The sequence below is a fragment of the Pezoporus occidentalis genome, unplaced genomic scaffold, assembly GCF_034315485.1.
Source record: "Pezoporus occidentalis ecotype Australia unplaced genomic scaffold, CSIRO_AGI_Poc_V1 ctg189, whole genome shotgun sequence".
NCBI lineage: Eukaryota > Metazoa > Chordata > Aves > Psittaciformes > Psittacidae > Pezoporus > Pezoporus occidentalis.
The window spans coordinates 476959-500677 of record NW_026913737.1 but is presented as its reverse complement, the minus strand read 5'-3'; the positions used below and the strand labels follow the sequence as shown (position 1 = coordinate 500677).

General features: G+C 53.5%; 1 protein-coding gene across 11 annotated transcripts in view; it reads left to right on the top strand.

Annotated features, from left to right (window-relative positions):
- Positions 1–218: 218 nt before the first annotated feature.
- LOC134162422 (myomegalin-like) overlaps positions 219–23719 on the top strand; it is a 34167-nt gene continuing 10666 nt past the window's right edge. For 6 of the 11 annotated variants that reach the window (XM_062616198.1, XM_062616199.1, XM_062616193.1 and 3 more), the window contains exons 1-17: positions 8204–9645; positions 12824–12943; positions 14639–14758; positions 14994–15086; positions 15200–15415; positions 15940–16098; positions 16468–16581; positions 16806–16943; positions 17259–17438; positions 17732–17926; positions 18811–18954; positions 20008–20086; positions 20620–20708; positions 20890–21006; positions 21440–21577; positions 21915–22027; positions 22785–22912. In XM_062616198.1, the coding sequence (XP_062472182.1) occupies positions 8497–9645; positions 12824–12943; positions 14639–14758; positions 14994–15086; positions 15200–15415; positions 15940–16098; positions 16468–16581; positions 16806–16943; positions 17259–17438; positions 17732–17926; positions 18811–18954; positions 20008–20086; positions 20620–20708; positions 20890–21006; positions 21440–21577; positions 21915–22027; positions 22785–22912 (3292 nt within the window). In that variant the 5' untranslated portion in view covers positions 8204–8496. Of the gene's footprint in view, positions 499–2375; positions 2425–4337; positions 4394–4613; positions 4793–5193; positions 5305–5761; positions 5839–6492; positions 6617–6690; positions 6846–7121; positions 7240–8203; positions 9646–12823; positions 12944–14638; positions 14759–14993; positions 15087–15199; positions 15416–15939; positions 16099–16467; positions 16582–16805; positions 16944–17258; positions 17439–17731; positions 17927–18810; positions 18955–20007; positions 20087–20619; positions 20709–20889; positions 21007–21439; positions 21578–21914; positions 22028–22784; positions 22913–23719 lie in introns of those variants that run through there. The other 5 variants (XM_062616203.1, XM_062616194.1, XM_062616195.1 and 2 more) reach the window with 4 other exon arrangements.

Below are 23719 nucleotides of genomic sequence, written 5' to 3'. Positions count from 1 at the left end.
AGGGATGGTTCCTGGGCGACTGAAGGGTGAGGAAGCATTTGGGCTTAGCCCAGAGGGACTGGGGGGAGTGGAGGGCTGGAGGGGGGGGGGGGGGGTGAGTCAGCCGGCCAGGGAGCAGGAGAAGATAGAGGGCAGAAGGAGGGAGCGGGAAGGGGATAGAGAATGAAGAGAGAATGAAGGGTCAGAGGGAGGGATGAAGCGAGGGAAGGGTGGAGGGAGGGAAGCAGGCATGGATGAAGGATGAAGGCAGAGAGGAGGAGGGGACGCAGCGGCGGGCGGAGCCGGCCGGTGCCGCAGAGCCGCCTCCCCGGCGCACGGTTGGGCGGCCCAATAGCGCCTGCGGAGACCCACCGGCTCGGCCCGGTGCTCGGCCCGGTGCTGCCCTGCCCGGTGCTGCCGGGTCCTGTGCGTCGGTGGCCGGCGGGGCAGGATGCGAGCTCCGCGGAGGAGGTCAGGAGCGAGTCCGTGCGCGCGTGTCATCCGTGGATGCTTGTGTCCGTGAGTGATGCGGGTCGGTCGGGATGTTCGTGTGTCGGGACACCCGTGGGGGCTGCGTGTCCACGCTTGGCTGCTGCGATGCCTCAGCAGGTGGAGGCCCAGTTATCAGCCGGTATCAGTGTGGCATGACTGATGTGGTATGACACCCGAGATGCAGGTGTGCTCTCCTGGGGCTGTGTGGGGCCAGACACTGCCCATCCCAAGCCCCAAGCCCGTTGGGCCGTGTTCTCCGCCTGCTGCTGGGGTCTTTGGGGTTGTGGGACGCCCAGCTCCCAGCCAGGCTGTCAGCTGGCTGCATCCCGGGCTGGGCAGGGAAAGGAGCTGGGATCCCTCTTTCAGCACAGTGGGTACGTGGGTGTTCGCTGCCCTGTGCTGTGAGGACCTGGGGCGCCAGGGCAGTGTGTGCTGTGCCGAGCAGGAGCTCGGCCCCTGTAGGGCCAGGCTGGCACCGGCACCACCACTGGGCACTCCTCAGGGTGACAGGCAGGTCGGGTTTGCTGAAAGGTGCTGGGCCAAGAGAGGTCCTGAGGAAAGGGCTGTGATTCGAGGTGCCGGCACAAGGAGCTTGGTTTGCCCCATCTCTCAGCCCTGCTTGCATCCTCCCTGCTCTTCCTCTGGCTCTGCCCATCCCAAATTCCACCCCGAGCTGACAGCCAGACCGTTTGTCCCGGCACCGGGCCAGGGCTGCTGGGTCCCAGAGCCGTGCTGGCTGCCACGCGTGCGGTGCAGTGCCGGGAGCACGGTCCGCTCCAGGAGTGTGGGTAATGCCGGCCTCCCCCCGTCCTGCCGTGCTCAATGGGGACCTTGTTGACGTGCCCCGTGTGCAGGCAGTCACTGGACGCCCGTGCTGTGTGCTGTGTGCTTTGTGCTGTGCGCCCTGCACACACACCAGGCGCAGAGGCAGTCGTCACGGTCTTGGTCAGCTGTCCCCTGCTCCACCTCCCCTCTGGGGGACCCAGGCCCAGCTGAAACATTTTTGCCACCGAGTCAGCAGAGAGCTGGGATGTGCCAAGCTCGGCAGCCCAGCCCCAGCACAGAGCTGCCACGCTCGCCTTGGCCTTGCCTAGCCCTCACCGCAGTCCCTCTGCCAGCCCGGAAACAGCTGTGGGCACCTGGAGTGGCTGTGGCTGAGCACAGAGTTGAGGGCTGACGTCCATCTCTCCATCCATCCCTCCATCCGTCTGTCTGTGGGAGGTGAACCAGCAGCAGCAGGAGGTGAGTTGCTGTCGGTGCGCTGAGCGGTAGCTGGAGCTTTGTGGATGCGCTGCCATGGGGCAGCAATCAACCTCACACAGCACCATTGCATTCTCCCCTCTCCCCAGTGGCACCTTGGGGTGCCGGTGGTGGCCCTGGTGCAATGGCATGGAGATGCTGTGAGTCAGTGGTTGCTCTGAGTCAGGCCTGCGTGCCAGGGCTTCAAGGCACGTGGAGGTGGGAAGTGCTGCCTGGCGGGGGGGGCCCAGAGGCTGTGTCCCCCTCCAGCTCCGTGCTGTTCTGGTGGCTCTGCTCTGCACTCCAGGGCAGCATGGCTGGCATGAAAGGGCTCTTGTCCCCCTGCAGCACCAGCAGCACCGCAGCAGCCTCCCATTCACAGCAAACAAATTCCCAGTGTTGGTCACATGGACGGGGAGGGGGGAGCCCCCATCCAGCACAGCCAGCATGGGGCATCCAGTGCTGCTGTTGGGGGATGCTGACTGGGTGGATGGGCTGCAGGAAAGTGGGTGCTCTGCTAGTTCACCCCAGAGCCTGCAGCCAGTCATGGCACCGAGCTGGGCCTGCTTCTGGGTGGCCCCAAGGAGCCCCCATGGCAGTGGAGCAGCAGGAGTTGGTTGCTCTTTTGTCTGAGTATCACCTCTTCAGGTGTGGTATCTCCTCAGGTGTTGTACCTCCTTTGGTAATGCACTCCCTCAGGTGTTGCTCCCTCAGGTATTGCACCTCCTCAGTGTTCTACTTATGGGTATTGTGCTTCTGGGTATGGCATCTCCTCGGGTGTCAGGCATTTGGTTGTCATGCCTCCTTGATTGTTGTGTCTCCAGGTATTACGCTTCTGGGTGTCATGCCTCCTTGGATGTAATGTCACTGGATATTGTGCTGCTTTGGGTATTTTGCCTCCTGGGATATCATGCCTTGCAATGTTGTGTCACTGGGTACTGTGCTTCCTTGAGTACTGTGCATCTTTGTGCATCTTAAGTCTGTGTATCTTGGCTCTAGAGATCATGCCTTCTCGGATATGGTGTGTCTGGGTATTGGGTCTCCTGAAGCATCAAGCTTCTGGTTATTATACTTCTGGGTGCCTTTGCGTATTATGACTCTGTGTACTGCACCTCTGAATACTGTGTCTCTGGGTATTCCCCCGTTGGGTACTGTGCTCCTGGGAACTGTGCTTCTGAGCATTGTGCTGGTTATGGTATCTGCAGGGCCATGCCTGGCCAGTGATGGTGTGTTTAAAGCCATTCCGCCTCAGTTTTCCCTTGTGATGGGTTATTGCTGCAGTGGCCGTGGCACCTTGTAGCTGCCTCTTCTTGCTCCCTCCCAGGCAGAGAGTGCTGTGTCCCTTGCTTGCAGAGCGCTAGTGTGGCGTGCCTGGCTCTGGGGACATGGGCCTAGGACCCCTACTATGGGCTGTGCGCATGAATGTGCTGGCTTGGACTGTCCACTGGGGGTCAGCCTCATGCATATGGGCAAGGCACTGTACCCACCATAGTGCTGGGGGCAGTGTGGCTCAGGGGACCCCACCAAAAAGCTGTCATGCTGAAACTAGAAAAAACATGCCCTGATTCTTTTCTTTTCTTTTCTTTTCTTTTCTTTTCTTTTCTTTTCTTTTCTTTTCTTTTCTTTTCTTTTCTTTTCTTTTCTTTTCTTTTCTTTTCTTTTCTTTTCTTTTCCTTTCCTTTCCTTTCCTTTCCTTTCCTTTCCTTTCCTTTTCCTTTTCCTTTTCCTTTTCCTTTTCCTTTTCCTTTTCCTTTTCCTTTTCCTTTTCCTTTTCCTTTTCCTTTTCCTTTTCCTTTTCCTTTTCCTTTTCCTTTTCCTTTTCCTTTCTTTTCTTTTTCCTTTCCTTTTCCTGATTTTATTTTTCTTTTAAATTATTATTTGTGGTTTGTTCTTTTTTTTCTTCTGTTTCTTTAAAGTCATGAAATGACTCATGCGTCTCAGTTGAAAGTAAACCTGACTGTAGCTGCGGTGGGGAGGTGGTGAGCTGTAATAGCATGGAGGCATGAGGCCCCTTGGAGAGCAGCCAGCCAGCCTTAGCTTTAGGCAGCCCCTGCTTGCTGCCAGCACCCAGATCCCCTTCTTTGGTTGCCTGGAGGCTGTTGCAGAGGCTCAGGTGGCCCTGTCAGAGCTGCTAATGGGGTTAAAGTGCTCCTAGGGGGGCACCGCCATCTGCACGGCCCCCAGGGCCTTGTGCATTTACACTTAGAGAGGATGCCTCGCAGCTGTGGAGAGCACACACGTGCACCCCCGTGTGTAGGGATACCCGTGTGCCCCTGTGCACACATGCACAGGCACACACCGCTTTCCCCCCATGTACCCTCATGGATGCATAAGGGTGCATCCCTTGCCTGGAGTTCACCCCGCACCCTAGAAATACTTTTGCATTACTGTGACCATTTGATGTCAGGAGCTCACCTTCGTTGACACCCCAGTGCCCACCACCTGCTTGCAAAGCCCCTAGTGTGGGGGAGATGCAGCAGCCTCCTTCCCCTACAGAGCTTTGGTAAAATCCCCTCCCTCCAGCCCTCCTTGACCTCTCTGGCACAACAGCTGAACGGCGCATGGGGGGCCCTGGGGGCTGGACCCCTGATGCTGTGTATGACATGGCCATGTGCTCCTCCCTGCAGGGCCCCCTGCAGCAGTGACAGGCCAGCCATGCTCCCAGGAGCCAGCCACATGGCAGGTAAGACACCCCAAGAGTCCCCACCGTACCCCACTCTCCCATGCCCTGCTGAGGGGGATGCTCCAGCACCCCGGCAGCATGCATCACCCCAGGGGACAGCCAGCAGCTCGTTGGGCCCTGAGGTGTCCCCTCATCCCTCATGGTGACATCTCAGAGGCAGGTGGTGTGTGGAGCAGCAGCTTTGCTGGTCTAACTGCTGCTCACCCTCGCTCCCTCCCAGCTTCTCAAGACGGGCCGTGGGGTGAGGGTGACGAGGACACTGAGCCAGCTGAGCCGGGGGGCTTCCATGGCCCCCCGGGTGCTGAGCCCCAGCCTGGCCCCTTGGTGCAAACGTGTCTCCTCCGGGACTTGGAGATGAGTCCCCTCGCCCAGACACAGACGCTGCGGGACTTTGAGCAGGTGAGACCGCGGGGTGCCAGGACCTCCCAGCACTGCCAGGTGCTTGCGGGATACATGATGGGCGCAACGGTGGGGTACGGAGGGCGGGAGGGGGCCGGGAGAGTGGTCATTGCCACCGGCCGCCGCGTCCCCCCACGGCCGCCCCCTGGCCGAGGAGCGCGGGGGCCGCCGGGGCTCGGGTTTCACCGCCAGTCCCCGTCGCGACCCGTCCCGCTCCGGCGATTCCTCAAATAGCTCCGGAGGCGAAAAAAAACCCCACGAGCGGGCCGGAGTCGCGGCCGGCGGTGGGAGCTGCGGGCGGGCACGGCCTCGGGCTGCGTCCCCGCGGCGCCATGTGAGGGGTGCCGGAATGCCCCCCCCATGGAGCGGCCATGGCTAACGGGTACCGCACGCTCTCCCAGCACCTCAACGACCTCAAGAAGGAGAATTTCAGCCTCAAGCTGCGCATCTACTTTCTGGAGGAGCGCGTCCAACAGAAAGGCGAGGAAAGCCGGGACGATGTCTACCGGCGGGTGAGAGCCCGAGAGGGACGCTCGGCGGGGGGGTCCGTCCCAGTGCTCTTGCTTTGCCGAGAGGGAGTGGGGCCAGGAGAGTGCAGCTCTCCCGGCAGTGGGAATGCCGGGGGGACACTGGGCACAGCACTGGGGTGAGGGAGCTGCTGTGTGGGAGTTTGCCCCTTGCCTTTGACAGGAGCACAGAGAGGGTGCGGGAGGGTCCCCCCAGCCTGGTGGGATGCCCAGGGTAGGTGGTGGTGCCAATTTGGATGCAGGCATATGGAATAGGTACACCCCATGGTAGCACAGGTGGGCTAAAATACTGCACGTTCCACTCAATGCCAGGAGCACCTGAAGCTTTGCCATGGGGTGGGGGACCTCCTTGCCACCTCTGATGCATTAGCATCGGCATGCGCATGTGGGGTTGTCCAGGCAAGTACGGGGGCATCCTACCCACCTCCCTCCCACCCTGCAGAACATTGAGCTGAAGGTGGAGGTGGAAAGCCTGAAGCGAGAGCTGCAGGAGAAACAACAAGCCCTCAACAACACATGGTGAGTGTGTCCAGCCAAGCCCCTCGCCCTGGGGTGGACACAGCACCCACTGTCAGCAGTGCTTGTGTGGACAGGGGGTACAGGGGTTGTCTGCCTGCACCCTGCCTGCAGTGGACGGCAGAGGGGTTTGCAGTGGGACTGGAGGGGGTTGCAATGGGACCAGGCACCCACAGAGCTCCTCTTACAGTGCCAGCCAAAAATAAATGCAGCACCTGTTTGGTGTGGGAGAGCAGTGCTATACCCAGGGGCCATGGCATGGGTGTCCCACAGCAGGGCACCGCTGGAAAGGGGACCCAGGGGCATGGCATCTGGGAAGCCCTTGGTTTGGGGAGTGTGGGGGGATTGATCTGGTGGTTCAGAGCCTGATCATGTGCCACCCGAGGAGCAGTGTCCCCAGGGCAGCACTGGGAGGTTATAGTATGCCCTTTCCAGGGGTCCTGCAGAAACGGCACCCACAGCATGGGGGAAGCTGGGCTGCCAGCACTCAGGGTGGCATGGTTCATCATCTGCCATGCCATGTCATAGCATACTGTGCCATACCATGAAGTGTTGTGCCACATTATGTGAGATGCCATGTCATACCATGCTGTGCCGCATTATTCTGTGCCATCCTGTGCCATGCCATGCCATGCCAAGCCGTTCTGTGCCTGGCAGTGTGGCTGTGGAGAACCAGACGACCCGCAGCCAGGCAGCACTCCAGCAGCAGTATGAGGAGCAGCAGCGGGAGTCAGAGCATGTCTATGAGCTCCTGGAGAATAAGATCCAGCTCCTGCAAGAGGTGAGCTCAGGGACTGTAGGGGCTGGGGGGAGGCCAGGGGCCCGTGCCTGTGGGATCACTCCACTGCCATGCAGGAGGCCAGACTGGCACGGAGTGAGGCTGAGCAGGCCACAGCACTGGCCAGAGCCGAGGCAGAGCGGTGCCAGGAGCTGGCAGGGAAGCTGAAGGAAGCTGCGAGGACAAAGGAGGAGGACAAGAGCAATGATGGCTGCAATGCCATTGCCCAGAGGTGGGTGTCCAGGACCCATCCCCTACATGCTGGCAGCCTGTGCTCTGTGCCCGGGCTTGGGAACTACCAAGAGTTTGCTGTTGTGTGAGGCTGGAGAGCTGTGGGCATCTTGGGGGGCTGAGTGGTCATCCCAAGGGGAGAGAGGACTGTGGGGAAGAGGGAGCAGCCCCAGGGCTGCTCGGCTTTGCCCAAGAGATTGCGACCCCCAGCTGTCTCCAGTGCCATCCTGGGGCCTTCCCAGTCCCTGAGCATCCCCTGCCCTACCATCACTTTCAGGAGGATCGAAGAGCTGACCCAAGAGCTGGCTGCCACCAACCGGCTTGTGGAAATGCTGTCAGCTGAGAAGCAGGACCTGCAGCAGCGCCTGGAGGAGACCCCAGCCATGGTGGGGAAGGTGGGTGGCCAAAGCAAGGGGGGACCTCAGCTCGGCATCCTGGGGAGGAGCGTACCCGCCCAGGGCTCGGCTGGCAGTTATCATCCCTGTCCCTTTCTAGGGCTGTGCCACGTCCAGCCCGGCAGCATCGGGTGTTTGTACAGCTGTGCCGTGGTGCTGGGGCAGGGGGCCAGGAGGTCCTGGTGCGCGGTGTCAGGGGAGGGACCACCCCCTGTAGTCCTTCGGCTGGTGTTGGTGCTGCCTGCGCCTGTCTGCCAGTTAAATCCCAGGTCTCAAAATACCCTCAGCAGCCCGGCACGGTGCCAGGTAGGATCTGGGGGCTGTGAGGGATTAGAGCTGCATGTTCCTGGCAGCCGCACAGCTCTGTTTGTGCTGTGTCTTGGTGGCACATCGCTGTCCCCAGCAGCCATGAGACATCACTGCGTGAGCTGCCCGCACAGTGGTCCTGCCAGAGGACCCCGGTGTGTGCCCACTGCGTGGCACGGGGCGCCGTGCAGGTACCGGTGCATGGGTGCGACACCTGCCCCTGCGCTGCCTGCTGGGGCTGGGCACTGGCACTGGCACTGGCACCCAGCACTGACACTCGGGTGGGGACCTGGCGGTGGCACTGGGATAGACCCTGGCGCTGGGGCTGGGTCGCGGCAGGGGCCCTGCACTGTCGCTGTCACTGTCGCCGCCCTCAGCAGCGGCAGCCTGCCGCGTGCCCGGTGCTGGCCGCGGGCAGACACTGCCCATGAGCAATACCTGGGCTTGTCGCCTACAAATCCCGGCAGGCGCAGCGGCTGCCGCGCACGCGTGGGGCTGTCATCGGCCGCCATCTTGAAATCTGAGCCAGAAGCTGGGCGCCGCCGTGGCAGGAGCACCGGTGGCTGCGGCGGGAGGAGCGGCGGGGCCTGTGGGGCAGGGGCAGCGGGGCAGCCCGCGGTGAGGGGCAGCCCCGGGGAAGGGGGGTCGTGAGGAGAGAGGGACAGCCTCGGGGGGCGGGGAGCTGTGAGGAGAGGTAGGCAGCGAAGGGAGGGGCAGCCTGAAGAATGAGCAGCCCTGATGTGGCTGAGCTGAGGTAGGAACGCGATGCTGCAGGGTGGGATGTTTCTGTAGCAGCGGGAGTCTCGGCGTGTCACCCACCCTGAAAGGGGGGGATTGATGGGGTGAGAAAAGAGCTGTACCCTAGGAGATGCACTGAGTGATCAGTTAGAGGCCTTAGCAGGGTCTCTTGGGAGCCCCAGAAGTAGGTTTGGGTGCTGCGAAGGAGGGAGGATGAAGGAAACTTGCCGGATCTGTGCCCGAGAGCTGTGCGGCAACCAGCGGCGATGGATCTTCCACACGGCGGCCAAGCTGAACCTCCAGGTGCTGCTCTCCCACGTCCTGGGCAGGGAGCTGTGCCGGGATGGCAAATCCGAGTTTGCTTGCAGCAAGTGTGCCTTCATGCTGGACCGCATCTACAGGTTCGACACCGTCATCGCACGCATCGAAGCCCTCTCCATCGAGCGGCTGCAGAAACTGCTGCTGGAGAAAGACCGCCTCAAGTTCTGCATCGCAAGCATGTACCGCAGGAACAATGAAGACTCTAGCACAGATGACAGAGCTGGGGATGGGACTGTGGACCTTTCTAACCTGCCTGATGCACGGTATGCTGCCCTCCTCCAGGAGGACTTTGCTTATTCTGGGTATGAATACTGGACGGATCAAGAAGAGCACAGCTTAGAGCCACACAGCTGCCATGCTTCAGAGGGAGCGAGCAACCGCCCGCGACGCTGCCGTGGCTGTGCTTCACTGCGGGTGGCTGATGCTGACTACGAAGCGATTTGCAAAGTGCCACGAAAGGTGGCCAAAAGCATCTCCTGCGGGCTGTCCAGCCGGTGGTCAGCCAGCACGGGCAACGAGGAGTCATCTGTGTGTGATGTGGCGGAGTCTGCCAGTACCAGAGTGCCCGTAGATGGGGAGAGCATGGAGGAAGGCACACCTGCATCCTCTGTTGAGTCCCTGGACACGACTGTGGAGGCAAGCCCTCCACAGCAGAAGGATGAAGATGCAGATAAGGGGGTGAAAGGGAATGGGAAGTGTGATGACTTCTCAGATGACCGCATGACCCCGAACTCTTCGCAGAGTGGGAACAGGCTTGAGTTTGCCCTCAGTTTGATCAAGGCTTTGGACTACAAACCCCTTCAGAGTCCTCGAGGCAGCAGGCTACCTATTCCTGTGAAGTCCAACTTGTCCTCTGCCAAGCTCAGCCGTGATTTGGCAGATGGCAGTGCTTCTGCTGACTTTGCGTGCGCTGGATCTGCCTTCCTGAATGCAGACAGAAAATCCTTTTCCAGAGCTCCTTTGGGTGTTTCCCTGGAGATTTCTGAACTGCAGGAGCTGTGGGATGACCTCTGTGAGGATTATATGCCGCTGCGGGTACAGGTAGAGGTCATTGTGTTGCTGTTCTACTGAGCAGCGTCCATGTGGCCTGACGCTGAGCCCACTGGGGATTGTTCTGTGCTGAGATAATACAGATAGCCATGTGTGGCTGAACCCAGAGCTAAGAATAGGCAGCTCCATCCTTTTTAGGTGTGCTGCTCTCTCCTCTGTCATTCTCCTGTCATCTGTTTCCTCCTTGTGTTCTGGGAAATTACACACTCCCCTCTTCCATCAGCTCTCGCTGTCAGTACCACCTGCTCTAAGGTGGGTCTAAGGTCTTTGTGTACTTTGTTTTCTGCTGTGAAAACACCAGTTTCAGTTCAGCTTTCTCTTTAAGACATCAGTGTGACTTTTGCCCACAACCAGAGGGAGTGTTTTAAGCTCCTGGGCATGCGTTTTCCAGCAAATGTGTTTTCTTTGTGCCTGGGTAATGGTTCAGCATGAGGAGCGCCTGCCTCCAGAGCCCTGTCTCTGCACATCAGGCCTCCAACCTGCCTAACGTGCAGATCCACACAGGGACCTGTGGCACATGCCCTGAGGAAATGGTGTTTTCCTTGCAGGTGGATTTGTGCCAGAGGATTTTTGCCAGTCTGGTAATGGCTTTAGGGTTGGTATTCTAGATAATAGGTTTATTTTCTTATCCTTTGAAAAGACTCATCAGTTGGTGGCAGGTGTTGCTGAGAGGCGATGAAAGCTTATGCTTCCAAGGGACTTCCTGGTGCTGTTACCCACCTTGATGGTAGTCCTTGATGCAGCTCCAGATTGCCTCTGCTTTGCTGGCTTTAATGAAATTTTCATTAGCATGCAGTCAGAAAGCTGAACTTCTAACTCCTTTTGCCACTTTCCTTAATGAATAGAAGGCCTTAGTCAGTTTCAATTCAGGAATATCCATGTCAGCCTAATTGCATTCCCATTAGCAGCCTTAGTGCTGTCTAATGCTGTAGGTAGCCTGGGGGATTAGAAAAATGCTTGTTTATTGCTATGGCAACGATGGCTGTACTGAATTATGTTTCTTATTCAGGCAGTGCTGCTTGCTGTCCTGCCTGCCTGGGCGTTTCCCAGAGCTGTGTGATGTTTCCACAAGCCTGCTCAAGAAATGATGCTGGGAGGCAATGTAGAAAACCTAATTTTCAGCTGGTGCACAAAGGCGTGGTGCTGGCAGGCGGTGGCTGAGGATGTGGAGCAGAGTTTTGGTGCTGCTCCTGTGATCTGTGTCACCTGCTACTAATTTTCACTGTTAGGGATATATTTACAGCATAAAATTATGTGTGGTGCAGGCAGCATGGTGCATTCATTGCTTAGCTCTGTGCCACGCACTGCCATCCTCATATGGGAATGGTGATGGAGGAGTTTCTGCAGTCTCTAGCCTCTGCTGTCTGACTATCCATGCCATGAATTCATCCTGCAGGACTTTTTACCGCCTGCTCCTTGCTGTGGCAGCAGCAACTGTGGTCCTCAGTGCAGGTTCTGGCTGAAGGGGAAAGGGCTTAATACTTTGAATGGCTTTAACAGCAAAAGTAAGAAGTCAGATGCAGCTACTAGACTCAATAGTTCTTGTATAAATGATTCTTCTTTCTCTTTGTACAAACAGCACTCTTTCTAAAAGTCAGGTCCTGCTGTCCAGTGATACATATGCATCAGTGCCTTTCTAATAATGTTCCCTTAATTGCTTTTGAGAAACTGCAGTTCTTTAATCTTACTGCTGTAAGCTACAATGAGAGCAATCTGGTGTTGGGGAATCTGATCTTGTAGGTACTGTCATCTTGGGCATTTTCTTGAACCAACGGTTCTTCCCTGTCGTCATTGCAGCCGCAGGAACGTGCCACCAGACCAAGCCTATGTCAGGCACACTCTTGCAGCTGCCTGTGATGCCATGTTGGCAGCGAGGGAGGCATTGCTGCACTGACAGCCAGTCTTTTACCCACTGTTCTGGGTAAACGTGAGTTTGGCAAGCTTAGATAATACCATGAATATTATTTTTAAAGAGGTGTTCTGTGTAGGTTAGTGTGTGCTTGCACTGCTGGAGCTGTGCTGAGGAGACATTGCCAGTAAAATGCTGATGTAGGAGAAACCGCTGGGGAGCCGTGCTCCTGACATGGCTGCAGGGAAGCAAGGGAGGCAGCTTGTGCTTTAGAACTTTGGACTCTGGAGCTGGCACTGCCTTTCTTTTCCCTGCTCTTAGTTTTTTGCAGGCTTTCTGCTTATTTTTCTTTGGAATGTGCAAATTGTGAGGAAAGGTATATTTTTCTTTCTTGTTTTTTTTCCTTTCTTGTTTATTACTATTCTATTTTCTTTTCATCAGCCATTCGTGTGGCAGATTCCAGCAGCTCTCCCTGTCTCATCCAAGCCTCCTGGGTGGGCATATTTGAAATTACCTGCTGTGACTGTTCAGGTTTTCACTAAAATCTTAACAAAACATCAGGGTAAAGGGAAGCATTGCTTCTGCATGAGAAGCTGTGCACAGCCCTGGGGGAGCTCCCCTGCACTGCCTTTCCCAGAGACAGTGTTTCTGTGGCTGCTGAAGATGAGGATTCAGTCTGATGGGGTTAATCAGAGCTGGCTGTTCTCCCTGTGCTCTGCTGCCTGGAGCTGGTGCTCCTGTGTGAGCTCTGAAAAGCTCTGCTGTGTTCTCACAGCGTCTGCATTGCAGCCCTGCGTTTGCTAGGGCTCCCACTTATAAGAGACACCAGTACAATTGATCAGTTGATCTTGTGTTGCTGATGATATTTGGCAGTATTGAGCCCTGTGAGATCTGGGGTGGGTGGCTGGGTTTGGATGTTGCTTTAAGGAGTTAACAGCAGGAGGGAGCAAAATAGTAAGAGGGGATGACAAAGGGATTAGGGTGTGCTCAGCTAGCAGGGTCTGGCAGGCCACGCATCAGGAAGTAAGCTGCTTCCATTCCCAATAAATGGGTATATGTCATGAAACAAACCTCAGCTGTGGCACTGAAATGGCTATGGTTTATGGAGCTGCAGAGAATTGCACATGGTATGAGTGCTGCTCCCAGTTGCATGGGGAGATGCAAAGGAGAGCCTGGCCTTCCACCCAGGTTTAGGGAGGCATGGGCATCATTATGTTTTGGAGACGTTCAGAAAAGCACGGTGGGGTCTGTGAAGGCTGGTAGCTGAACAGAGGAAGCCAATGCAAGAATTGAGCCATTTCTTGAACTTTTTCCTTTCAGAATTTGCAGGATGAGCAACAGCAGCTGGCTCCAGGTGACCCTGCAGCAGGGGAGCACGTATCCCATCTGCATGCTGCAGAGCTGCAGGGCAAGATCCAGCAGGTTGAAGCTGCCAACCAGGTATTTCTTCATAAACAGCAAATTCAGTGCCTAGTGAATCTGTTGTAGTTAGTATTGGAGGGTGCCTCCTAGCCTGGCCAGAGGCATCTGCACCTCTGTTACAGCAAGGGTGTGTGCTGACACATGATTCTCAGTGTTGTCTGCCTGCTTGAGTTAAGGGCATTTACCTTTTTTCTGCAGCTGGGCTGTGTAAATTTTCCATGTTTATTTTTGCAAACCATTATTTTGGTAGAACTTCCCACTTGTCTGGTGAGCCTTCTGAAGGAGAGATACATACAGCTGTTTCTCTGTCTCTTTAGGTTTGCATGGATTGAGCCTGGTGCAGGAGAGAAGGGCACCTGCCTTCTGAGACAGTTGTTGCCTTTTTTGAAGGAGTAAGGGAGATCAGTGCAGGGGCAGGGGCATGTTTTCATTTTGATTTAAAAGCTTTCTTGGGGAAGAAACATGAATCTGAGTTGTCTTGAGGCAAATCAGATTTAACATGTGTTACAAGGCATAGACGTTCTTAGTTATGCTCTTAAACTCTAAGGTAAGTTATACCTACTGGGAAAACAGAGGGGTTAAATGGAAAAAAAACATCGGGATGCGATTTTTATTTAAATCTGGAGATGGCTGTAAGCTGTTGGAGCTGTCTGGCCCACAGTGGTTAACAGGGAAATAGAAGCTCAAGACCCAGTAAATGGGGTTGGGAGTGTTTAAACAGGTTAGGGGGAGTACCTTGTAGAGAAGAGATAACAGGACAGGTGTGTAAACTAATGAGCTACAAAAGTAAATTATGTGGCAGCACCAACTGCTTAAGAAATTGAGGCTTGAGTAAGTTTTGAGGAGGATGTATATCATGTAAGATTAAGAACAGATTTAGAAATGCTAACTAGGAGTTGTTTAAATGCATGTGTGCTGCTTCATGAACATTATGAAGAGAGCAGAGAACTGTCCTAAACCTGCTTGAGATGGTAGTCTCTTTAGAGTGAAAATGTCAAAGGCAGAAGTTTCTTGGGTTGTAAACCAGCCACAGAAACTAGTGAGGTGTTCCCCTTTGCTTTGCAGCTGTGTTGTTGGCATGCTGGCACTGGCTAGATTCTGTTGTGCTGAAGCCAGACTTGAGGCTGAACAAGCCACTGATCTGATCCAATGTCGAATTACCTAGACCAGCAGGTGCTGCAAGAGTGCCTGAGTGGTCAAAGACGACAGTAAGAGAAGGGGCAGGAAGACTGTAAGAAGTAAAGGGGACAGTTTTTAGCGTGTGTAGCTTCTTCATGTTGAAGATCTCTTGGGAAGTTTTTGGGCTGAAGCAGTCCTTTTCCTTTTAAAGGAAAAGAAACAAATGACAAAAGCTGGGAAGGCTGCTGAGCAATCCCAGCAAGACTCCTGGAGTACGTGGGAGGCAGTATGGTACGTTAACCTAAACCTGGAACCTCTGCCCTGAATGGGGGAGCTGCAGTGAAAGGACCAGAGCACTGAAACAGTCTTGTGGAGGAACTGAAGGCCTTGTGTGTGCTCACTGGTCTCCACCCAGCTCACACAGTATTTACATATTCTAGAGGGAGCCACATTAATCTTGATCTAGTGAACACCTGGACTGTATGAACTTGAGTAAGGAGTAGAAGCACGCCTAAGGGTGTTTATGTGGAGCACTAGGCAGGATTAAAAAAAAAAAAACAAAAAGCAAACCCCCAAACATATTTCTGTCTTCAGTTGTTACAGGAAAAGCTGAATGGTTTGAATTTTCAATTAAAATCTGTCCAAGAAACATCGCAGAGGCAAGATCGTACAATCCAGAGTCTGAATGAGGCCCTGAAGAGCAAAGAGAGCAAGGTAGTAGTTCTGGGTGGACATAGTGGTGCTTGCTGAAAGAGGAAAGTGTGTTAGCCCTGCCGGTAGCGGCTGAAAAGGAATGCTAAACCAATTGCTGGGTATCCTGCTGCTCATGAAATTATTTCTTGCAAAGCTCTTCTGTGTGATGCTCATGTCAATCCCCACTGGGGGCCTGGGACAAGAGAGTTTGTGCTTAGTTTGCCAATGACTCTGCTTCCTATCCTTTGATTTTTAGACAGAAGAACTTTACCAAATCATTGAAGGGCAGAATGAGACAATGGCCAAGCTGCAGGACATGTTACACAGAAGTCATCTGGGACAGTTGCAGGTATGTCCCTGGAAACCCTCAAATATATCAGGCTTTGTTCTGCAGGGATCCTGATTTTTAAATTCCTCTTGAGAAATGGACCTTTGAGTTTCTGTGCTTCCTGCTCTTGTTAGATTTCGGAGAGCCCACTCTCACTGCAGGAGCAGCAAATGTCGCTGCTAGATCTTCAGAACATGGTTTTCTGCACCAAGTTGGAGGTGCAGAAACTGAAAAGAGCTCAGCGCCAGAAAGAGTTTCAACTAGCTGAAGCCAAGAGAGCATCCCAGCTCCTAGAGACCATGGTGTATGAGGAAGAACAGCAGAAAGAGGCAACCTGGAAACACAACCAGGTAATAAGGCAAGCACTTAGCCTGGAAGTGTCTGGGCTTACATGACTTATGAAGCACTAATGTAGTCAGTACTCTGTTCTCGTTCATCTTTTCTGTCTGCACCAGTCTGGGCAGACATGGCCAGCCCCTTGTGACATGTGGCAGAGAGAATTCTCCAGCCTTCTTAGCTACATATCTAGGGGTTTAGAATGGGCAATATATGGCAAATCTGAGTATGTTGTCACTTGTATGTCTTTGACTGGTGCAAATGTCCCATCTCTCGTTGTGATGTTAGAAATATCCACTGCTGCACAGGTTAGCTGTGATTGACTGTAAAGTTCTGCTGTGGCCTGAGCAAGGTGCTTAGATGGAGGGATATTCTGGGAAATGAAAAAGAAATCAAACTTACTCACTATGGATGTGTGCTTCAAAATGTGAAAGCTGTGATGTTGCAGAACAGCTTTGGCTATTTCCACAGCCCCTGTTGCCTGCTGTTTACAGGTTTGTGAGGACTGACTGCCAAGGTGTATGCTTTTCCCTTGCAGGAGCTGCGTACTCTGGTACAGCAGCTGCAGGCAGAGCTTCAGAACAAGGCTCAGCAGCTTCAGACTGTGGAGTGGCAGAAGTGCCGTGAGCTGCAGGCCCAGGAGCAGAGAGTTCAGCACTTGAGTCAGCACCTGGCTCACAAGGAACAACTTCTCCAGGTGAGATGCAGAAAGATTCAAGTTGAGCATAACTAATCGGGGCCCCTGCTCCTCCTTTGGTATTTGATGATGCGAGAATGAGTCTGTGGTCTTCACATGTGCCCTTTGAAGAAGGCAAGAGATACTTCTGGGTTCCCAATATGTGGAAGAAGGCACAAGTAACTGAGTACCTCAGCCCACAGTGATGCCTGGTGAGCCCTGGTAGGCACTAGTCAACCAGCCCCAGGCGCTGGGACTCTACCACCCTTTAATGTAGGGATTAGAGCAAGTGTAGGGTGGAGGTAGTTAGCCCTGATTCTCCTGTGCTGCTCTCTGAGGGTTTCTGGCCTGACAGTTGTATTAGGGTGTGCGTGTGTGTGTCACACATAGGAATCAAGGGAGCTTCTGCAATGCCAGCAAAGCTTGGACAAGAGCCCTGCAGCCATGAATGCCATGCTGGTGAAACTGCAACAGCGAGTCAGTGACAGGGATGCTGCTCTGGAGGTGAGTACAGTAGGTTGGTGATGTCTCAATTTTCCCTGAGGCTCAGGCTTTGGGCTACCATCAGTGGTGCAGCCCCAGGGATGATCATGTCTTCTATGTGCTTTTTGTGGCTCAGCCTTCCAGAGGAGCCCTCTGAAAGGGAGAGCTGAGGTGTCCCACACAGTGAGTGGTGGGCTGCAATGCCCTACTACCTCGTTCTGAACAATCGCCCCCTCTCACCCTAGCGAGCAGTAGATGAGAAATTCTGTGCCCTGGAGAAGAAAGAGCAAGAACTGCAACAGCTCCATCTCTCAATAAGGGAGCGTGGAACTGACCTGGAGAGGCTGCGCAATGTCTTGTCTAGCAACGAGGCCACCATTCATGTGAGTGCTTGTACCTGGGCATGCAGAGTCCAGCCTGGCTGTGGTGTGGTGCTAGACAGACCTTCCTGTGAATGCTCTGGTTGTTGCTGGGGAGAGCTGATGCAAGGTGTTGGCCTTCCTCTGGCCTTGTGTGCAGGGCAAGTTCCTGTGTCACTCATGTTTTTTAGGTTGGGTATAGAAGGTGAGTTTAGTGTCTGAAGAGGATGGCGTGAATCTGTGTGACTCCACTAGCAGGAGGCACTGGTATTTCAAGTTTTGCTTAATTCAGGATAAAGTCTCTGTCCCTGGTTGAGCTGCTTCTGTTGTGGTCCCCAGAGCCTGGAGAGCCTCCTGAAAGCCAAAAGCCTGGAATTAGAGCAGGTCTCAGCAACCTGCCAAAACCTCCGCTGGCTCAAGGAAGAGATAGAGGCCAGATCCTGCAGCAGGCAGAAGGAGCAGGAGGGAATTATCCAGCAGCTGCAGACCTGCCTGCATGACAGGAACAAGGAAGTGGAGGTAAGGCCTTAGCTTGGCTTCCTGAGCCTTCAGCCAGTTTGTCTGCAAAGAGAGTAATCCCAAACCAGAGACTTCTGGCTGCTTGCCTCTTAGGAGGACTCTTGAACCTGTGCCTAGTGCTTTGGAAGCTGACTGCTTTTGGCACCTGTAAATACCTGTGTTTGCTGGGATAGCTGTGTTTGCTGTGTAGCTCTCTCAGCTACACCCAGACTGAAGAGCTGTTTGTCCTTGAACAGCTTGTAGTTTGATGGTAACAGTGTCTCTCCATCTCTCCCTTCCTCCCCCTTGTTCAGGAGCTTACAGCAACTCTGCTGTGCAAGCTGGGCCCAGGACAGAGTGAGGTAGCAGAGGAGCTGTGCTTGCGTCTCCAGCAGAAGGAGAAAATGCTGCAAGAACTTCTCAGCGACAGGAACCGTCAGACCATGGAGCATGATGCTGAAATCCGGGAGCTGCTACAAGCTGTGAACACCAAGGAGCAGCAGAGCAGAGTAAGTTGTGTGCTGTGCTGCAGTGAGGAACCTGGGGTGGATGACCCTGCCTTGCATTAAGCAAATAGAAGCTGCTCTCTGGCTGCTGTTTGTGTAGCCTGCTGGAGCTGTTGAGTATTGAAGAACCATGTGAGATGCCATGAGCCATTTCTAGGTTGGTCCTAACCCACTGCTTTAGAGCAGTTATGAAGCAGCAGCTCTTGTAGTGTCAGGATTCTGTCATTAGGTGGATAAGGCAGGGTTTGTATGTTGGTGAGGAAGGAGGTGCAGACCCTTCTAGATAGCCATGCTCCTGGGCTTGGGATGGCAGAGGGCCTGTGGGAGGGTTGCTGCTACATGTCTGTGTCACCAGAATAGGAAGGAAGACACTCAGCTGTTCCTTGTATAGTGCAGAAGTCTGAGGAAGTTCTGCTCATTGCCTCTTAACTTAAACATTAATCAAAGTAGTGCATGGTCCCGGGCATGTAAATGCCACTTAAAGAGCCACTGTTCCTACCCTGCCTACTCTCACACAGTGGGTGCAGTTCAGTGTTACCCAAGATACCTTGTGTTGAGTTTCTTTTCATAAAAAGGGGGCTAAAAGGCCAGGCAGTGCCTCCTCCTCGTTGTTTGTTCTCTATCTTTCTCCCTTCCTAAACTGAGATAAACCTAGGAGCTCCTTCCTCTGTAGGCAGAGGGGCTGAGCCTTGCTGCAGCTGCCTGGCAGGCAGAGATGGGAGGCCTGAAGTGGAGTAACTGTGGGTGACCTGGTGCAGTAGCTCCCAGGCTGATTTACAGAGCACTTCTACTCTCAAGTGACAGACATAGAGATGGCTTTTCTTAGTCCCTAAGGAATCTGAGGGACAGAGATCCTACCATTTCCTTGATTTTTCCTGCTCAATCAGGTGGCTGCTGAGAAGATGGTGCAAGCTTTGGCTGAAAGGGGCTCTGAGTTACAACTCCTGCGGCAGCATGTGTTGCGGAAGGAGCCTGTTGGGACCCAGTTGGCTGGTGCCAGCCTGTTGAAGCAGGACAAACAGCCCATACAAGTAAGAATTGTGCGCTGTGTTTCTTTGCCTATGACCTCAGGGCTCCAGAGAGAACTGATTGCCCCAGAGGAAATGGTAGAGAGTGGAGCACCACAGAGAATGATAGAAATCAAAGTGGGATCAGGAAAGAGAGTTTCTGTAGGAGAAAAATTCAGGAGCAGAAATGCTGCCTGAATATTCTGATCTTGATGCCACCAGCCTTTGTCACTCAGTGTCTCTTTTCTTTTTGATTAGGCAGTGGTTGAGTCTGTAGGGCACATGAGAGTATGAAAGAAATCCACCCTCTGACCTTCCAGCATTGACCCAGTCCTTCCTTGGGCTGGGCTGCCTTGCTGTGTTGTAATCCCCTCACTGACACTTGTCACATTCTAGAGGGGACAAGCAAGCTAATTTTAGGTCCCACTAATTCTTGGCAGAGCCTGTTGGCTGTTTGCTGTCTCCTCCACAATTGGAGTGATATTTTTAAAGCAGCTTTGCTAAAAACCCCTTTGAGGGTGAACACAACTCCAAGGCTATACATATGCCACGCTCCTACTTGAGCAGCTGTTAATGGTTTATTGGTGAGCTGCTGTGTTGAACATTTTAAAGCAGCTGTAAACAGGTTGCTCATTTCTATTCCCAGGGTCACAGTAAGCTCTAGAGACTTCCAGAGGCGTGTATATGGGCCAAGCTCTGTGTTTTCCTTCCTGCATGGTCCCTGTGGACCGCATCCTTGGATAAAGGGATAGGTCTTTGTAGAGTCTTGATTGAAAGATGGGCTTGCTGCATTTGAGTGAAACCTGTTTAATCCTTACTATGAAGGCAGACACTGCCAGCAACTTTCCAGTGCCACGTAAAACAAGGCCAGTGCCCTTTTGCCCACACGCACAGCTTCTAGGTTGGGTGCAATTCAGTTGTCCCCACTGCTTGGTTAGGTCCCCTTCACTGGTTTCTCACATTTCAGAGGTGTCAACAAAGCAGACAGTAGCTGTGCTGAAGTCCTGGAGCTCTGGGGAAGCAGCAAGTGCCAGCTCCCCCATAAAGATGCAAACCTAGAGGTTTTTGTGTTTTCAGGAAATACTGCAAGGAGCTTGTGGAGCCACAGCCATTGCTGGACGCCCACAGGGGGACAGCAGCTGCAGGACAGAAGGGGGTGAGTGTGTTGACAGCTTCTTTCAATGTCCCCAAACATGACCGGGCTTTTTGGTGTGTGGGAATCATGGTTACATGAAACTGTGAAAGATGAAACACCTTTGAGCAAAAGTGAGTATACTGAAATAAAGCTGTGCCTCCCCTTTGGGTGGTGGTTCAGGGATGTCTAGGGATGGCAGTATGGGAAAGGCTAGTACTGGGTTTGAGGTGAGGTGCTTCTACTCAAGAGTTGATGCCATCCAGTGAAGGGCTTTTGACTTTATGGCTCAGGCTGAGTGAGACAAGTGCAACTGGTTTGGCTTTTGCCTTTGGGGCCATGGCACCTGAATTTGCCAGGGGTGGGACAGCAGGCCTGGGATGTTCCTGTTGCTTGGGACTACTGTTTAAGGATCAAGCAGGGAAGAAAAATGTTTATCAAAAGTGCGATGGGCAGCACAAGCATTGTGGACCTATCTTGCTGACGAGGGATTCTGTCTGATCCTGGGGTCAGATCTGATGCATGCTGTCCCTGCTTTAACCAATGTGTCTTTGCAGTTACAGTGTCAGCAGCAGAGCTGGAGAAGGATCTTGTTAATGCCAAAGAGGAGCTGGAGCTAATGGCAAAGAAGGAAAGAGAAAGCAGGGTGAGCTTGTTCGTGGAACCTGTGTTGATCTCTCATGCTTACAGAAGATCATTGGGCTGCCTATCACTGGAGGTTTTGGATCCTCTTCTATTGTGAGGGTACCCCCAGTGAGAGAAATGGGGCAGCAGCTCGCAGTGGGGCGTTTACTGTTGAATCTCATGGACTTCTCTTCCTCCCCTAGCGAGAGCTCACTGCTCTCCAGTCTGTTGTGGCCACGCAGGAGGAAGAGCTGCAGGTGCAGGCCTCAGATATAGAGTCCTTGACCAGGACCATTCAGATCAAAGAGGACCTTATCAAGGTGAGATAATGTGCTATGCTGGGTCAGGTCTGCCTGGGAAGGCTGCAGAGGAGTGTCTTCTTTCCCCACATCCTGAAAGTAACGTGGCTGGCTCTGTCCATGGAAGGTATTGCTGCCTACAACTTTCTGTGTTACTTTGGCCAGAAGACAAAGGCCCCAAACCTCCAGAGTGTCGTTATTTGGTTCTCTGTGTACCAAACACCCTTCTTTGAGAGTCCTTTAAACAGAGTGCATGTCTCTTCTCAGTTCCTGCTCCAGGCTGTTTTCTGTGCCTGATACACCCTGGGTGCTTTGGCATTTCTTTCTTAGGAGACCTCGGTCTTTCCAGGCAGTGGAAACTTTTGGTAGTTACGTTCCAGCAAGGGTTACAAAGGTCCAACTGTCCTTCTAACTGATTCCTTCTTCAATGAACTCTCCTGCTGTTGGTTTTCAGGATCTTCAGATGCAGCTGGTGGATCCTGAAGAAATTCCAGCTGTGGAAAGGCTGACACAAGAAGTGCTAGTGCTTCGGGAGAAAGTGGCCATAGCAGAGTCAAGAGGACAGGAGGCTGCTGGAAACAGAAGGCAGCAGGTAGTGTGCCATGCGGGGTGAGCTTGGATGTGTTTGCATTTCTGCTGGTGCTCAGTTATGAGGCTTTGTTTTCAGCCTTTGGCTATGCTGAGGTGTGCTTGGTTTTGGAAGCTGGCTGTGTATGATAGGGGGAGTACAGAGGAGAGGATTGGTTCACTTCAGCACTTGTTTCAAGGGAAGTCTTTTGGGAGTCCAGGGGTGGCACGGATCAACTTGATCGCTCGGACACAAGCAAAAGAGGAAGAGAAGCTCCTGTTTCGCTGGGGCAGCCAGGTGCCTCTTTTGATTTCTGTCTCTTTTTCTGAAGTGTTGCATCTTGTCTTTTCTCTCCAACCAGTTGTTACTGATGCTGGAAGGGTTGGTGGCTGAGAGGAATCGGTTAAATGAGGCTCTTCAGGCAGAGAGACAGCTCTATGGCAGCCTGGTAAAGTTTCACACACACCCAGACAGGTAAGTGGGGCTGCCGTAGCTCCATGCTGCTTTGCTCTGCTGCTGTGACAGGCCGGGGTCATCCCGGGGGCAGTCCCCAAAGCGGTGATCATTCTGTGAGTCTGAGGGCCTTCACTGGGAAAGAGGGAGTCAAGGCAAAGAACCAGACAAATGCAGTTTTGGTAGTCCAGATTTTTGGCTGCCTTCCTCCCTTGAAAAAGCTGCAGTGGCCAGCTTTAAATGCTGCATAAACTCTTCCCATTGCTACCTCTTGTTCAGGCCCTGAGATTTCCATCTCTGTTCCCTAGTTTATCCCTTCCCAGCTCAGTTTCCCACCCACACTTGGCCACCTTTCAGAGGCTGCTGTCAAATTCCCAACCAACTGTTGGGTTGATAAGGATCTATCTAGGTGCTTATCCAGGCTGCAGCCCCGCAGGGCATTTTCTGTCCTCTGAACTAATCCTCTGCCTTGCATGGAGCTGCAGCCTCTGGGATATTTGAGCTACCTGATAGCAAGAGAGCACATAAGTGGGATGCTTGGGTAAGTACTGAAGAACAGCTGTGACTAGGAGTCCCCTACCATGGGCTGAAGCCTTTTTTGGGGGTGCCTGTGCTCTGGGGAGGTTTAAAGGTGAGGCAAGAGCTGGCTGAGCTGGCTGGGGAGCATGCAGGGCCTGTGCCTGGAGTAAGTGCCAGTCCTGGATGGAGGGGCTGGTTTCATTTGTGCTTGCTACAGCCTGTCTAACCCTCTTCCCTTCTGTGCGACATGTCCGGTTAGCGCTGCAAGAGACCACACTCTGCAGGTGGAGCTGGAGGGGGTCCATGAGCTCCGGGGACAGCTGGAAGAAGCTCTGGGAAGAAGCTTGGAGTGTTTGAGCAGGCTGGATTCACAGGGTGCCATAGGAGGTGGGGAACAGGAGCGTGTGAGAGTCCTACCCCAGCATGCCTTCTGAGCACTGGTGCTCGCCCGTCTGCCACAGAAACGGTTCACTAACTGAGCGCCTGTCTCACTGACTCTGGGAGGGTGGCTGTGGTACTTAGTCATGGTATGATAGAACTGGTGCAGGGCTTGTTTTAGATTTGAGCTGCTTCGGAAATGGCAATCTGCAATCCACCTGTGTCTCGTGTACGTTCCTGTCTGACCCACCCTGGTGGCCACTAATGTATTTGCACATTCGAATCATTCCATTTTAGCTGATTTCCCTCTTACCTCCCTTCTCCTCCCATCCTAATGGGCCAAATAAAGATTCCCTTTCTCTGAAGAAAGTACCAAATGTTCTCTATCATCTCCCAAGTGCATGAGTGTGAGTTTTTGTATTCCCCTACCATTTTTTTTACCCAGTGACATCCCCCTCTGGGTTGATGGTGGCTGGTCCAGGAGGAGAAGGTGTATATGGAAAAGTGGGTTCCAGAGCCAGAGAATTTGAGAAGGGCCACAAGACCTGGTGCCACTTGCCTGTGACTCTTGCACAAGTCTTGAGTGTGGAACTAACAATTCATTTGATGCTTAAACCAAATCCTACTTCAGTATTGATGATTTTTACTGATTCTTTTTTTCTCTAACTGTAAGCAGTTTCACCTCAGCCTGTGAGTACCTTCAAGGGAGAGCTCTCTCCTGTTTTCAACAGATGTTCTGGCATGACCAAGACCTGTCCCTGCTCCCACAGTCTGGGCTGGGTTTGCTCCATCTTGCACACATCTCGCCTACAGGCT